The sequence below is a fragment of the Bacillus rossius genome, chromosome 1, assembly GCF_032445375.1.
Source record: "Bacillus rossius redtenbacheri isolate Brsri chromosome 1, Brsri_v3, whole genome shotgun sequence".
NCBI lineage: Eukaryota > Metazoa > Arthropoda > Insecta > Phasmatodea > Bacillidae > Bacillus > Bacillus rossius.
This window is the reverse complement of record NC_086330.1, coordinates 369,492,118-369,508,821: the sequence shown is the minus strand read 5'-3', so window position 1 is coordinate 369,508,821 and position 16,704 is coordinate 369,492,118. Positions and strand designations below refer to the sequence as shown.

At 39.0% G+C, this 16,704-nt stretch overlaps 1 protein-coding gene across 4 annotated transcripts in view; it reads right to left on the bottom strand.

The window, feature by feature from the left end:
* Positions 1–16,704, bottom strand: part of LOC134528423 (protein draper) — a 143,155-nt gene that overhangs the window by 27,234 nt on the left and 99,217 nt on the right. For all 4 annotated transcript variants that reach the window (XM_063362025.1, XM_063362027.1, XM_063362026.1 and 1 more), the window contains exons 5-13: positions 13,516–13,762; positions 13,300–13,420; positions 11,584–11,721; positions 9,138–9,349; positions 8,009–8,175; positions 4,751–4,879; positions 4,181–4,288; positions 3,393–3,557; positions 166–369 (exon numbers count right to left, since the gene is read on the bottom strand). In XM_063362025.1, the coding sequence (XP_063218095.1) occupies positions 166–369; positions 3,393–3,557; positions 4,181–4,288; positions 4,751–4,879; positions 8,009–8,175; positions 9,138–9,349; positions 11,584–11,721; positions 13,300–13,420; positions 13,516–13,762 (1,491 nt within the window). The remainder of the gene's footprint in view (positions 1–165; positions 370–3,392; positions 3,558–4,180; positions 4,289–4,750; positions 4,880–8,008; positions 8,176–9,137; positions 9,350–11,583; positions 11,722–13,299; positions 13,421–13,515; positions 13,763–16,704) is intronic.

Sequence of the window (16,704 nt, the reverse complement as noted above, 5' to 3'; positions counted from 1 at the left end):
AAATTACTGGGGCAAACACACAAAAAAACATAACTCAATATACTTAGTTGTAATTAACTTACTTTATATTACAGATACATATTTCTATTTCTATTTCCTTTTACTGAATACTCAGCACTTCCCAGAGCAGTCGGCCGGGGGCGGACGATCGCGGACAATGCTCACCGAAGAGGATGGGGCACTTCTCCTTGCAGCGCAGGCCGTAGAAGCCCTCGCGGCACGGCTGACTGCAGTCGGGGCCCTCCCAGCCGCGCGAGCACACGCACGACCCCGTCTGGGGGTCGCACGAGCTGTTGTTGTGGCACACGCACGAGTTGCGGCAGTCCTCGCCGTAGCGGCCGGCGGGGCAGCGCGTCTCGCACCTTATGCCTGCCACACCACGGCACGGCTCTGTGCACTAGCACGGCGCACTCACGTCACTCACAGCCAGGGGCGTAGCCGGAGGGGGGGGGGGGGGTTTAGGGGTTCAAACAAATTTCATATTAAAATTAATAACATTTTTACCACTACAATATTTAAATTTAAGTACCAAAAACTCCTAAAATAGCACTATTTTACACCTTAAAATCCAAATTTCCCCAGGGGAGGATCCCCCGGACCCCCCGCTTTAATACGGAGAGGGGGGGGAATGCTTCTTAACACCCCCCATACACAAATCCTGGCTATGCCACTGCTCACAGCACTGATTCTACCCTTCACGGAGAAACCCTACCTACAATATAAAGCAAAACCTTGTCAAACACACTCCCTAAATAATGTAAAACCATAACATTCTTACACAGGATTTCCACACAAATCTGTAATAAAATTCCCCTGACTTTTCTCTGACTTTCCCTAACCATAATTTTTAATTTCCCTGTTTAATTTTTTTATTAATTTAACTTTTTAACTATTTTGCAATTTTCTGAATTAAATAAAAAAAAACTCAAGCCTTCACCATTCCCAGAGCTGTTCTAGTTCTCTCTCTACTTTCTTTATTTATTTTTTGACGTGACGTCTAATAAATCGATGAACGCCGGCTGCACGCACGAAAAAAGATGACTCATTGTCCCGTTACACACAATGTCCCGTTACGCTTTGTCCCGTTACGCTCATTGTACGCTTGCGCCGCATCTATCTCTCTTCCACTCGATTGGAACAACCATCCATTTGACTTTTTCGAGGCACATTAAACTTGAAACACTCCCATTCGTTTCCTACTTTTCATATCATCGTCCTATCCTTAACAGAATAACACAGATTGGAAGAAGTTAAATAGCAAACATGTATAAAAGTTATAGTTAAAATAATCTGTTAGTTAAAGTAATAAACATATTTGAATTAATGAGTGCAAATGAAAGTAAATTTATCAATTAAATTGTAGATGTCATTTCACTCCTTCTTTGTATCCATACAAAATAGTGATAATTCAATAAAAATTATTCAATTTTATTCATAAAAGTATGCAATAATTTCATCAATGTTTTGTTATGACGTTGTCACGTTAAACTATCGTCCGTAAACCGACTTAACAGACAACCAAGTTTTTATTAAAATAAAAATGATTCAATTTTATTAATAAAAGTATACAATCATATCATCAATGTTTTGTTATGACGTCACGTTAAACTATCATCCGTAAACAGACTTTACAGACAACCAATTTTCTTTTTTCAACATAACCTTGCATATGCCATTTTTTAGTGTATGACTATGCCTACAGCACCAACTCGAAAAATACTTGAAATTATTGTCGCTGGGGAATTTCTATGACATTTACTCTTACCAATTCCATCTTCCCTGACTTTTTCCTGATATTCATTAACTTGTCAGAATGTGGACACCCTGTTATAGAAAATAAATATATTGCAAAGACATATGGAGAACAACTTAGAAAATTAAGTTTAGATTGTAACTTTTCCAAGGATACCCATAATTCACCAAGGGTTTGAAGCGATCAAATATTTGAGGTTTTACTATATTAAGGTGAAAAAACTAACATTTATAAGGCCAGTTGGCTTCCATTCTTCAGTTCCGGTTTCTGTTCCTTTAAAATGCTCTACCCAAAACCAACCATTGAAATCACTGGTTTGTGTTTAAGTTACTTTTGTACTCTTCTGTTAATTCGTGATCTGTAATGTTTATGTAGCATTTATCCTGTGAGAAAGGTAAACAAAAACATTCTTTCAATTTTATCAACGTCAAGATGCAATACCTTACAAAACATGTATGTCTGCTCATTGAGTATGGTTTATCTATTAAAATGTATGAAATTTACTTTGACGTTTTGTTTGTAAATTGGAAAGTGATGATTTCTGGCAATCAAGCATGTTACAAAGACAAACAAAGTCAAACAAACCATGCAAAGAATACTTATTATTGCATTATAAATCAAAGCATATAAAAGTTGTAAACTTTTATGAACAAACTTGTAACACTCCAGATCTCACAGGCTAGCTATGAACTAAATTGCACACACATAAACATTTGAATTTTGCTGGGTACTGAGAACCATTTCATTATAATTTGAATCTTTGAGGTTATGTCTGTTTACCTTGAAGTTTTTCTTGCATAAATAAAAGAAGTAACGAATAAAGTGGGTCAATTTATTTTTTCGTTTTACCGAACATCGAACATGTCTACCATTTTACAATGCAGTAACCTTTACATCAAAAGCACAAAAACTCGCTGCACAACTCAAAACAAAACGGTTCATACCTTGGACACAATATTTACTTACAGTTGGGTTAATTAAATCTAGCGGTACTTACAACGTACAGTACAAATGTCCGCCAGACCGTTGGCTCCAAATGGGCCTACACTGCCACCTGTGATTGAAAAATTCTAATTGCAAAACTGTCCGAAATAATGCTCCTCAGCACGGCTCAGACCACAACGCCACCAGACACGCCTACTCTAGCAGCTGCCCAAGTGACGACTAACATGGAAACCTACAACTCCAGCTTCTTACCATCAGGATCTGGAAGTCAGCAGAGATTGGCCTAGTCCATGGTTTGAGATTAGTTTTACAATGCTCAAAAAAATATTTTTCTCTAACAATAAGTAGCACTGGAACCGGAATGGAAACAACCAACAAAACCTAGAACCACACAACCCTATTATTATAAGGATAGGAATTGGCAACTTGAAATTATTTTACCAATGTTAATGTTAATGAAATAATCAAAATACCATCCACGTTAAGCTATTGCCGTATGACACAGCTAGGCTAAAATGTCTTTTAAAAAAAATGGTTTTCTTAACTTTATACATTTAGCTATCACCCAGTATCATCCTGCCCTCTATTGGACACCTAGACAAGAAATAACTCGGTTTCAAAAGAAAAACAGCCAAAGCTAACGTCATCGTGGGGACACGAAGGGGCCGGACGTTTGCGCGGGTTGGCAACGCACCTCTCCACTCGGGCTTGCAGATGCAGGCGCCGGTCACAGAGTCGCAGCCGATGCTGTTGTCGTCGTCGCACGAGCAGATCTGGTTGCACTCGAGGCCGAACCAGTTGCTCTCGCAGCGACGCTCGCACAGCTCGCCCATGTAGCCGGCAGGACAGGTGCAGGTGCCTGGGGCACGCACGCAACCCCCCACGACCAGTCAGCCCTCCACTGATACTCCTGCCACTGCCTCAATACCGTGTTTTATCGCATAATCATCTAACATTTTATACTAAAATAAAGTTTGAAAAGTAGGTGCGACATTTATGTGAAAAAAGAATTTTTTGTTAGGTAAAGTTATTCATAAAAAAAACCTATTCAAAGCAAAAAACCTATAAAAGCATGCCAAACAATTTTAATTAATAAATCATGCAACAAAAAAACATTTTTTTCAACTTTTAACACTTTTGAAATTACGGCATACAAAATGGGAATGAAAACATAGATAACTAACTAGGGACAAAGAATAATGTGAGGTTTCATGAATGTCCAAGATGGACTCTACAGTCTCAGGCAAATGTCAGCTGCTCATTGGCTCATTGACTTGTGACACTTGTGATTTGATACTTCTTTCGTTTAGGGTTTCTCACTGGCTCATAGTCACTTCACTATGGCCTGATTGCAGATGCAACAGAAGGATAAACATGTTTGAATTATTGCCTATCAGTGAAAAATAAACCTTCAAATATTCCCTGTCTACGTGTAATTGCCACGGGTGTCGGGGGGGATTGCGGAAACTGACGTGCGCGTACCGTTCTGCGGGTTGCAGGCGGCATTGTTGAGACACTTGCACTGCTGGCTGCAGTCCTTGCCGTAGTACCTCTCGTTGCACGGCCGGTCACACTGCTGACCCTCCCAGCCTGCACGGCACACAGCACTGCGTCAGCACGCTCGCACGGCAAGCAACAAGAGGTGGCCAAACCCTCGGGCAGAGCTCAGAGCCGAGGCCCGATGAAGAAGCTTTAGTTTATACTTTCTGAGCTGCGAAGAAAGTGTGGATATCAATTTGTAAACTTAAAATAATTATAACAAAATTTAATTCATGATAATTTATCTAATTATTGTGATTTATACCTAATGACAATCTTTCAAGACTGTCGGTGTCTGAATGGGAAAATAATTACAGAAAATTAAAACAAGTTACAAAATCTTTGCCCGACAAATTTTTTTACGGTTCAGTAACTCTCGATACTGGACGGTATCTCTACTCAACCACTTCTAACATCGCTCTCTGACAGTTACGCTTCTCCCGGAGCGAAGCTGTTCCTCTTGTCACGCAACCACCGCTCCTCGAAGGGGGGGGGGGGGGGGGGTGTAGGTACCTGGCGTGCAGTTGCAGCGACCGTTCTCCGCGGAGCACGTGGCTCCGTTCCTGCAGAGGCACTTGTGAGCGCAGTCCTCGCCGAACGTGCCCGGCGGACACAGCTCGCTGCAGTCCGTGCCGCGGAAACCTGCGCAGCCAACACCCCTCGCTCAAGAAAACAGCAAAAGATACAAGACTTCTGTGGTTCCACGCATTCTGTGATCCAGCACCAGTTGGAATGGCTCGCGTTCAGATACGTCTGCGCGGAGTCCGGTATTACATGCGCTGCCGGCGATTTTTGTTTGTTCAGAGTTAATTGTTACTACAGCAAAACCCCTTATTAGCAATTTTCATGGGGACAAAGTAAAAAAGTGTAAAAAGCGGGAAAGTGTAAACAAAGGGAAAAGTATAAAATGGAGTACAATTTACCTTATTTAAATTTTTTTCCTTTTGTTTAATAGCACATACTATAATGCAGGTACAAACACACTAACAACAAATATTACTTTAGTATTTAATCAATTATTAATATACCACATTTGACAAAAATAAAAAAAGAATGAAAGCCAAAATGTTTTTCTGATTACTTCCTAACAAAAAAATCTGAAATTTTCTTCTGCTTGCTTTTTTGGCTGGTCAAGGAGATTATTTGCTTCTCCAAATTATAAATACAGTTTCAACCGGCAGGGTTTATAACAAATACGGACTACATACACATTGCTCACAGTAAAAAATTTAAAAAAAAAAAAGGCCGCAAATTGATGAAAATATACCGTCAATAGCGCGCCGTACGCGGAGAAAGGTCATTGTACTCGGTCAGATGCTGTAACGACGCGGCGGCACATGCGCACTCTATGCTCCGCCCAGACTCATGACCTGCCATCAGCAGCCAGCCAATAGATGCGAGCTTAGCGGAAAAAAATATAAGCTCCACCTCCCGTGTACCAATTTTATCCAGTTCTAATACCAGTTTATTGGTATACGCACCAGTTTTCTCGCTGCTGTGACATGTTCAAGTTTACGTTTATCGTGATGTCTTGATACCAATAATTAATTATTTATGATCCCCAGAAATAAATGGTTAGTTTAAAAAATATGTGTCAACTGTACAATACTTCCGAAATTATAAAAGACGTATAAAACAGTTACCAAGACTCCGCTCATTTTATCTTGTGAAGTTTATGTCTCGTACCGAAATTTCGGCTAAGTTGTGACATAAATACTGTATCATAACTTACAAGCAGCCATGTTTGTACATTCGTGAGTTTACGTTTTTCCCTCGTGCATTTTAGATTGTCTCCTGCTATAATTACTCGTACTTTTACATGCCTAGGCTTAAATTATTACATGTTTAGAAATAAAATCAACTTTTCATGTTATAAAATATGTATATTTTGCGATTTAAAATGTTCATTGCCGACTATAAAAGTTACGTTTTTCACGATGTTTTTAGGCCTACTAGCTCCACTGTATTTTCTGGTTGTTTATAGTTGTTACGTGACGTAAATAGCGAGATGGATTCAATTTTTGAGACGTAATTCGCGGGAAAGTATTGTATTGGACTATATGGGAACTAAACGGGACCTGAAGAATATAGTGCAAATAACGGGAAAACGTAAATAACGGTAACGTAAATAAGGGGTTTCGCTGTATTTGTTTTTCTTTCAGTATGTTTTTTTTCCAGTACGTTAAATTCACATTTCACAATTTGCATTCTCAATGAAACTATAATGACGTTAGATAAGCTGGAAAAAACTGCTAATCCGGCGTGGCTGTGGTGCGGAAAAAGCGCTGAATTAAAGTCCTTTTTTTTAATGATAGTAGACACCTGTAGGAAGGCCCTTACGTATCAGCTCTATCCACATCATTGCATACTTTGATGAAAAGAATAAAAAACAGGGACGGAATTTGCCTTAGTTGCATGGTATTGCGTAGATGTATGCTAAATAGATCCAGCGGATAAAGCTTACTTCAGCACAGTTAATATTCTTGGCACTGGTGTTAATCTCCGCAGTTACTTTTTTGTGCATTTCTTTAATTTTGCTTCAAAAATATTACAACATTTATATATATTTTCAGTAAAATTCTTTGTTATTAATACAGTTATCTAAATATACCGGATGGTAAATATTTTATTTACGGATTAACTGTGAATAATAATATGTTTACCAGGGAAAAAAAATCCTGAATGTAATGGCTACCTATCACAGATGTTTTGTTTAAAGCAGTGAAACGCCATACAGTCTAGGTCACAGACCATCGAAATCAATGGCATGTTAGAAAGATTATAAACAAGATATATTGGAAATTACTGAAGAAACACACGCTACAAATTCTCACCTTTTAAATAAACTTTATATTGCCAACACACTATCACTCAAAAACAATTTTTCCCCCTCCGATCACATATATTATTTTCCGCGACAGTTTTCTTACTACCCAAGGCACAAAGTTTTCATATTGGGCTTTTTTTTAATAATTTTAGGTTTTTTCAGCAGGCATAGATGATCGCTACCGCAAACCTTCGACAATCATTGCATCATATTCTCACAGAAAAACAAAATCACATAGCATAATACACATGCAAGATGTTCATCGTTCCTTTAGGCAATTTACGGGAAAATATGGTTTAAGTCAGGCCATAAACGGAAATTTTAGCAAGATAAGTAAACTAAAATGCTCATCATTACATCCACCATTCAAAAAATTTTACTATAGTGCTCAACAAACACTGAAACTGCGATTGATTCCTTTAATTACTGTACCAATTGCATCGTCATGTGTCATGCAAACAGATCATGAATGGCTAGAAGTTTCTTGTTTATTCGTCAGACGTTATGTCTCAAATGAGAAAAATAGTGTACAGATGGAACAGCCTCGCAAAGTTGATATGAATGCAAACAGACGACTGATCGAAAAATATAACGGAACAGCGTGCAGTGTGTGGCAAAGGTTTTGACGGTCATATTTGTTATTGTTTTGAAATATGTTTAATATAGTTTAAGAGTGTAAAGATAAACGTTATTAGACTTTATCCTTAAACGATGAACGTTATATGCAGGAAAAATTAACACAGGAATATATGGAAGTGATCAAGAGAATAATAATTTAAATGCTATAAACAAGAAAACATATTATGGGGGAACGTCTTGAGCGAGTTTTACTGTAGGTGAGTATGAAACTTTATGAGTTGAGTTTGAAAGGGCAAAAGGGTTTGGAAAGTCTTCACAGATGGTTTGAGCCCGCGCGGACCCGTGAGGAGTCCCGGGGCGCGTACCGGCGGCGCAGATGCAGGTGCCGTTGACGGGGGAGCACTGGGCGTCGTTCTTGCAGTCGCACATGTTGTGGCAGCCCTGGCCCCACTGGTAGAAGGAGCAGGTGCGCGCGCAGGTCTGGCCGTCCCAGCCCGCCTTGCACTCGCACTTGCCGGTCCACGGGTGGCACCTGCGCACAGCACGTCTCGCATCTCGCGTCTCGCGTCTCACCTCGCACGCACACGCGCTGGCTCGGCTCCGCTGGCACTGGCCTCATCCCGGGCCGCACCTCGGTGACGCTGCCGGCATTTCTTAACATTTATTTGACCTCAAAGTCCTTTATAATTATCTTGTACTATACATTCTTTTATATGAAAAAAAAAAAATGTGAATATGATTAATTAATAAAATTACTCTATTTTTATGTTCACCACAAAAATTTTCAGATTAAAAAAAATTTTCTTGTTTTAAAAACAAAGACTGCCCGTTCTTATTGTTTCTTACATTTATATACGGCATTGATTTTCCTTAGTCTCCTGTGAAGTTTCCCTAAGTTTAAATTATAATTGAAAAATATTAGATGTAAGTGAATAATTTGATATTCAATGAAAAAGTATTTTTTGAATAAAAAAAACAGGATTTTCTGAAAGACAATAGTTCAACATCTTAGTAATTAGAAAATTGCTAGTAAAGCGTTAAATTTCAATCTCACTAGTAAAATGTTTTTAATATAGTAAGCTGACATGACAAATGAAAAAGATAAAGAACGACAAATGACTTCACAGTGTTTCAGTTTTGATGCATGAGACAATTTGAACATAACGAAGAATGAATACGTTACCAAAGTGGTGCGACATAACACTACAGCTAGCACAGGTACAAGGGCATATCCCAGGTAGACAAAAATATTTAAAAATAAGAAGCGAGGAGCTGCAGTTAGAAATTTATGTAACTGATCCTCACAAAACTGTTGTTTGAAAATTTTTTTATTACTAAACAATGTTCTTTCTTTTGTTTTGAGGTAGCATTCTTCAAATGCCGCCCCCCCCCCCCACATTCAGAACTGGATGTGCCTTTGGGCAGGCACGCCCACGGAGCCACGTCGGTCCCGAGGCGTGCCACAGACATCGTGGGAGTCGCTACTGCACTCACATCTCTGTGTTCTCCATGGCGCACTCGCACACCTGGTCGCAGGCCTCCCCGTAGTGGCCGTCCGCGCACTTGCGCTCGGAGCAGTCCGGCCCCGTCCAGCCGTCCGTGCACGCGCAGGTGCCGTCGATGGGCGAGCATGTCGCGTCGTTCTTGCACGTGCAGTTGGCCGTGCAGTTGACTCCAAACTTGCCCTCTGCGCAGCTGTGCAGGCACTGCGCACACACGCCACTCCCATCGTTCGGACGTGTCTCTGTGCTGTCTGGGACTTGGTTACACACACACCTCTCTCACAAACCTCAAAAAGTTGCATTAATCATCATACTAATGAATTTTAATCATTTCATGTGTTACTGCAATTGAAAAGTTTAAATTTTGTTTACAAGTAATATTTTTAATGATTACAAAAAAAAAATTAATTCTTTCAAAATATTTCTGATATTCATAGATTTTTCAGGATTTAGCAGCTCACAGCCAGACATTTTTTTTTTCTTTTCAAAATTATGAGAATACCACAGAAAAATTTATATTTAAATAACTAACTATATATATCTGGTTTGCTTGAGATTTTCAAATGTTTTTGAAGGATGGATCATTCAGTGCCTATTGAAAGAGACAGAACTTTTATAAAAAAATTACAATATGAACAAAACAACACTCATAATTTTCTAAACAAACTGCTTCACTAATTGGTTTCTAGCTGTTACATACATGTTCAGGTAAAAGTACTCAATTTAATTTTTTTGTTATGTCTTTAAATATTTTACAGGTCAGACACTATTAAATACAACTTATTACTTTCACCGAAATGTTATAAAAGGTCAAATAAAATTATTAAATTTTTTTTTTCCACTGAAAGGGATATGTGCATTTATTTGGGGCCCCATACCAGTGATAATCAGGGGCAAGCTGGGCAACCCCATAGCACCCTCTGCCAGCTTTTTAAATTTTTTATTTTACTTATTTATTTATTTTTCTATGAAAAATATGAGCATTAATGGGAAAAGGAAAATTACAATTTTATTAGTACATAATTTAAAGTAATGGTCAATATGCTTCAATTTTCATTAATTTTTTTTATGATTTTCTATAAGTATTACTTTCAAAGATTTTATTGTTTCATACAACGACACAATTTCCCCTGAGTTTGATTATTAGCATTTATAAAAATAACCAGAGTATAATTTATCAGGAAAGAATATAATTTTTTTTAGAGAAACAAGCTAGCCATCATCAAACTTTAAGTTACAGTCAGGGCCGGTGCAAGGTAAATTGGCGTCCAAGGCGAAAAACATATATCCCCCCCCCCCCCCCAACAACACAATAAAATTTTCCTTGCCTCAAAATACATCACGTAAGCCTAAGATTTTGTCAACAATCAAATGTAAGCAGGCTTGTGTTTTTTTTTACTGTTTTTCTTATTACAAATCATAAACAGGTCACTGTGGACTTTAAATAATTACTTATATCAATATAAACATTCCAAACTGTTACAAAAATCCATTTTAATTTAGTTTCAATAATCGTTAAACATATTATATCAGCTGTTATGTATCGTACTGCGCTGCCCCCAGCTACTTGGCACCCTAGGCGGTTGCCTAGTTTGCCTATATGGACGCGCCGGCCCTGGTTACAGTTTGGCTTAAAAATTTTTCAAATGTATAGTGTTAATCCTCTAGGGTAAGGCCCTTGAACACCCTTTCTTTGAGGGCTATTTCTAGGGATACAATAATATGGTGAAATGCAATAAAGCCAAAAAGCATGTCAATACACCATCTAACATAGAAATCCACGTAAATACATATTAAAACACCAACATTAAACAAAAAATCATGAAAAAATCAGCATATTTAATGAAAACTCATTTCAGATTACAAAACAGTGATATTTTAATATATTCAATTCAATGAATGTAAATTATTTAGCATGGAGTTAGAACCAAAAAGTATATGGTGAGTAGATAGGAAAAACCTTTTGGTTTTTTTTTTATATTATAACTGTTATAGTACCTAATTATTACATTACAACATTTTTCAAATTGCACATATACTTGCTGATATATTTGAATTGTATTTTATGATATTTGACATATTTATTGCAAATTATTGTATTGTAAAAAGTGCCTCATGAATCAGTCAAAATGACACTGTTCGTGTAAAGTACCATCGAACAAGTAAGTGCAAAGTTTATTGAAAATTGTACTATCTTAATGAATAAACAGATCTCATATAAAATAAAAACGATCACACAGAAATCTCCTGTTTTAAAAACAAAATCGACCTCAAAATAAAACCGTAAAATCTCGTCTCATCCCCACTCCTCTCCTCACACCGGTGAGGCCTCTGCAGGGTGGCCCAGGCCACTGCTGATAACGCCTGTTCACAGACGGGGCCCCGCTGGGCTACTCGAGCAGGCGAGTGTCCGAGACGGGGGTGGGGGGCTCGCTCACCCGGTGGCCCTGGAAGCCCGGCTGGCACTCGCACTGGCCCGAGATGTGGTGGCAAGTGGCCCCGTTGTAGCAGTCGCACATCAGGCTGCAGTTCATGCCCCACGAGCCCGCAGGGCAGCGGTTCCCGCACACGTCGCCCTGCGCACGGACGCACGCACGTGTTCACGAGAGAGCATCCACACTACCCAGCGTCCCTGCGGACGTTCCTACCCACCTGCATTGACTGTCCACTCGTTAGAACAAGAATGAATCAACTAACATCACTTGAGGTCCTGTCCAACATCGGGATCATTCAACACAGTGTGGGAAGTCACGGGACGAGAATGAAGCACTGCCGGAATGCATGCGAGCAGAAAGCGGGAGTCACCCAGAAAACCGACTCGCTCATATCAACATCCACCACATTTGCCACTTGCGAAAAATCCCGGTTTTTGGCCTTGCCAGGAATCGAACCCAAATGGCCTTTGGTTTGATGAGTGGTCAGACCACTCCACCACACTACCCCAACCGAGGGGGTCCATATGATAGTTTGAAAGGGGGAGGGGCCTATACCTGGGAACATGGAGCATTTTTAATATTTTGGAAGACAAATGGCGACATTTAAGTTGCCATAAAAGAAATTCCATATCCGACCTTGTTAAAAACTTTGTCCTGTTACTAAAATACCAGATCATAGTGCTCATACTCTATAAAAAAGAATTACACATTATTTAAATATTTTATTGCTTGAAACCCAGTACATATTTAGCGACACAAATGCAGGAGCAAAGTCTTTATACTTTAAACCACTTCTATGAATACCAACATTTAAATCATTTTCTATAATCACTATATTTTTTATATTTTCCCTGATAGCTACAGCCACAGTTCTCCAAATAACTAGAATGCAATATAAACATAAAAAGTTATTTTACAAACATTTGGAAGTAAATAACTTGCTTGCAGTTTTTTTCTATTTAGTTGAAATGGTAGTGAAATTCCAAGCAGTATAAGAACACATTCAAAGAATATTACTTTCACTGCTTTCAGCCACACTAGATTAGGAACTGCCATGAACTAGATCAATGTAGATATAACAGATACCAACTGCAAATATTAAAAAAAATATTGAAATTTAAAATCTGGAAAAAACTTTAGAGATAATGGCTGGCACCATCTCAGCCATTAGACACTGTGCAGCACTTAGGAAGACCATGTGCCAATTTTAAAACAATGTGCTTGAGATTTTTGAGTTTTGATTGTTTGGTAACAGCCTCACACAAACCATTGTTGTCGAAATGATAGCTTGGTTCTTACATTTTGAGTGGCAGATACTGTTCTCTTTTTTTTAAAGAGGACGGGGAATTTAAAAAAAAATAATTTTAAAATTTGAACAGGTATTGAAAAAAAAAACTTATATTACTATCAACATCAACACACTGACATATCCGCCTGCTGTCATAGATGAAATTGCAGGTGTCATAAAACACCTTGCCTTCACTGATAATTATAAATTTTTTTTCAGACTTACGAGGAGGGAGGGGGGGATATATATCCCACCTATCCTCTCCTGCATCGCCACTTCACATTTCATTCGTAAGACCTTTGTTTCTGAAGAGTGAACGTAACAGAGGGAAGCAGGATATGAAGAGAGTGGGAAACGAGCAGTCGTGGTACCGGAGATAAGGTGCAAGGAAAACATCAAACGATGGTAATACCAAGAGAGAAGACGCTCACCGTCCAACCGGGGGTGCAGTAGCACTGGCCGTTAGACGGGTTGCAGGTCCCCCCGTTCTGGCACCGACACTCTGACGAGCACTCGTCTCCGTGCTTGCCTTCCGGACACCTGTCCTCGCACCTGCAACACGGCGTCGTCGCGCGCTTTCGAACCCCGGCTCCTCTGTCGCTCCCCGACCCGGGACTCTCGGCGGGGGGGGCGGGGCATGCACTCACAGGGGGCCGGTCCAGCCCGGGGCGCAGCGGCACTCCCCGGAGATGTGGTGGCAGGAGCCGCCGTGAAGGCAGCGACACTCCTCGCCGCAGCCCTGGCCGTAGTGCGTGGGCGGGCACTCCTCGTCGCACTTGCTGCCCTGCCAGCCGCGCGTGCAGCGGCACTGCCCGCTGAACGGGTCGCAGGACGCCTCGTTCCTGCACTCGCAGTCGTTCTGGCAGGCGCGGCCCCAGCGTCCCGCCGGGCAGGCTGGACAACACAGCACGCGTCTCACTGAGCCCTGCACGAACACTTCTGAACAGACCTTGGCTCCACTCCCTGCACTTTTACCAGTTCTGCAAACGGAACAAAGTTATTGGAGATGTCTTGTCTGCTGCTTCATCAGTAGGGACCGGAAAAATTTGCGAGTTCAATGGTCTAGCAGGATGAACTCCACAGTTCTACGCACACTCGGTCAAATGCCACCCACTCATTGGCTGCCGTCTTGTGAGACGTCCCAACGTAGCAGCCCGTGATTCTCTTATGAAGCTTTGGTTGGGTAGTTTCTCATTAGCCCAGAGTCATCCAGGTGAGTTGTGAGCCAATAGCAGAGGCAGCACTCTGAGGTATAACTATTTGTATTTTAGCCCGTCGCGAAATGAATTCGCGAATTTTTCCGGTCTCTATTCATCAGGCAAACATGAAGAGCGTACTGCTAGGGTTGTATCGGCTGATTTGTTTCTATTGATAGCAAAATAATAATTTTTTTAAAAATATTATCAAAGCATTTTTTTTTCAACATATATATTGGAAAAAGTAGATAAGCATAAAGCAAGACATTTCTAAATTGATCCAAACCTAATATATTCTTTTACAATTTAAAGTTAAACTGCTTAAGACCGCATTTTCCGAGAGAGCTTTTACAAGTTGTTTGCATTCAAGCAAAAGTTCTGCACTTGCTAGAAAACAAAAGCTAAGATGTTATCATTGAAAGCATGTAAACCAATGTTGTGTAGTGTCAAATTTATATGCCTGCACGTTTTTCGATAAATCTTTCTTGTTATTACCTATGATGTTTGATTTGTGTGTTTCTAAGAAAATAATAAAATCAGTTTTCATAATTAGCTTTGAGAACTATCACATTAAGTTTCAATGTATTAAAGAAACATGAAAAATTATCTCAAATGTTTCATATGCGACATTACTAATTACGTATTTTTAATGCTATTTTGTGAAAAACGTAAAATTAATTCAATGGTTCTGAAGAGTATCTTCAGTTTTAAGTGTTCCTATCTTATAGTTCACCTAAACTGAAAAGTCAGCTAGTGTAAATATGTAAATTATTAAATGTACTTAATAATTCCAGTTTCTCTAGCCTTCCTCTATCAGTTTTAAGAATTGTTTCTAGAAGTTTGTGTTTGAGAATCAAAATTACAGTGTGTCAAAAGTATGTTAAATTTTTGTGCAGACGGTGACAATATACTTCGACAAACACAATATTACAATTTATATAAATATCTTAACTAAAATAGTTTATGTTAAAATACAGATGGAATTTGTTATGATTCTCGACTTCAAAGATTCTACCAATTCTTTCATTAGAGTAATTTATCTTTAGGTTAAAATGTTAATCGTTTATGTATTATTTATTTTAAAACTAGCTTCAGTCCGCAGAGCGTGGACTACTGGGTACGTAACTTGCAGTACCCGTCAAACAAAATAGCAACATGTTCTTTCAATAGCAATTTCCATCTGTACGGTCTTATGTTATTAGGTTCGGGATCGCGATTCCGTAATTTAGATGATAAATCTAAAGATGAACAAGTACACGGTCTTTCTATACAAAGAATACGTTTGATAACCAAAAATTCTAGTTCCGTGAAAATGTTAGTCTTGTTCAAATCGTTGTTAGTGAGGATACTTGTTTAATCAGCGAGTCTTCGGGTGATGGGGTAAGGGACTAAACCTTGCTGCAGAATACCCACGAGACGTGTAGGTTCTCGGAGGATCCTTGGTTCGCCTCAGTCAGGACTGCGAACTTGGTGTTGCTCCTCCGGTCTCTAGCGGGCGGCAGGAATACGCGCCGTCACGACTCCATCCTTCGGGCTGTGTGCGGGAACTGGGCTGGACTGCACGACGGTCATCCTTCCCGGGGTCGAACTGCGACTTTTCATTATTCGGCTGAATTCTTCTTTCTTCAGGATGATCAACGACATCTATTCTTCGAGTTTCAATATAATTTAAATTCATTCGACGCTCTCTTGAAATCTGGATATTCGTCGCTCTCTCTTCTTAAATAATGGTTTGAATTCTTGACGTTTGAGTTTTATCTTCGTTGATTCAAATTAGTAATTCCCTCGAAATCTGATTCAATATTAGCATTAATAAGCATTTTCAATTCTTCTAGGAATAGTCAAATTATCAATTAAGGTCGAAATCGTTGCGTTTTTAGATGTTGCCTTCATCGAGTCTCTATTTGTTCTCCAGAATCTTTTTTCACCGTTACTAATAAACGACTCTCTTAAAGTTGTTGATAAAACAAAAATATTAAAATTACTACCAATTACTGTCGTTGTTCATCTTTAAATTAGTATTAGTTTCAAAAAATACTGCTATACTAGCTTTGACAATTATTTAAAATAAAATATAACATAGAGTAATACATGTACAAAAGATAACCAAAGAACTTTAAATCTGAATTACTCATAGATGACAAAATGTAACCATGCGGAATAAATTGTAATTAAACAAAATACATACTAAGGAAATTAAATATTTACTTTCTATAAAGGGTAAATATTGCCTTTATAGTTCACAAAGGAATTACCAACAGAAAATACAACCTATTAAGTCATAAATAGATACAGCTTATGTCAGATATGTTAACGATGCCAAGAGTTGCACGATTCCATCGGTACCAAAAATATAATTGCATGCTCTGGCTTAGCTCAATTATTGGAGAGCAGGACCTCCAAGTCTAAATTATTCAAGCTCATGTGTACAAGTAAATTTAAGCATGGTGTGATTCAACATGTAAGATAAACTAATCGGGTTAAATAGTTATTTGAATCAGTTGGCAACGGTTAGTATCAAAATGTTTTGATTCAAACAAAAAGTTAACAAAATTCACATTTTTTTCTTCGCAATATTACCTTTAAGAACCGGACAGTACCTTAAGCATTGTGATATTGAACGGAACTATTCTATGCTCC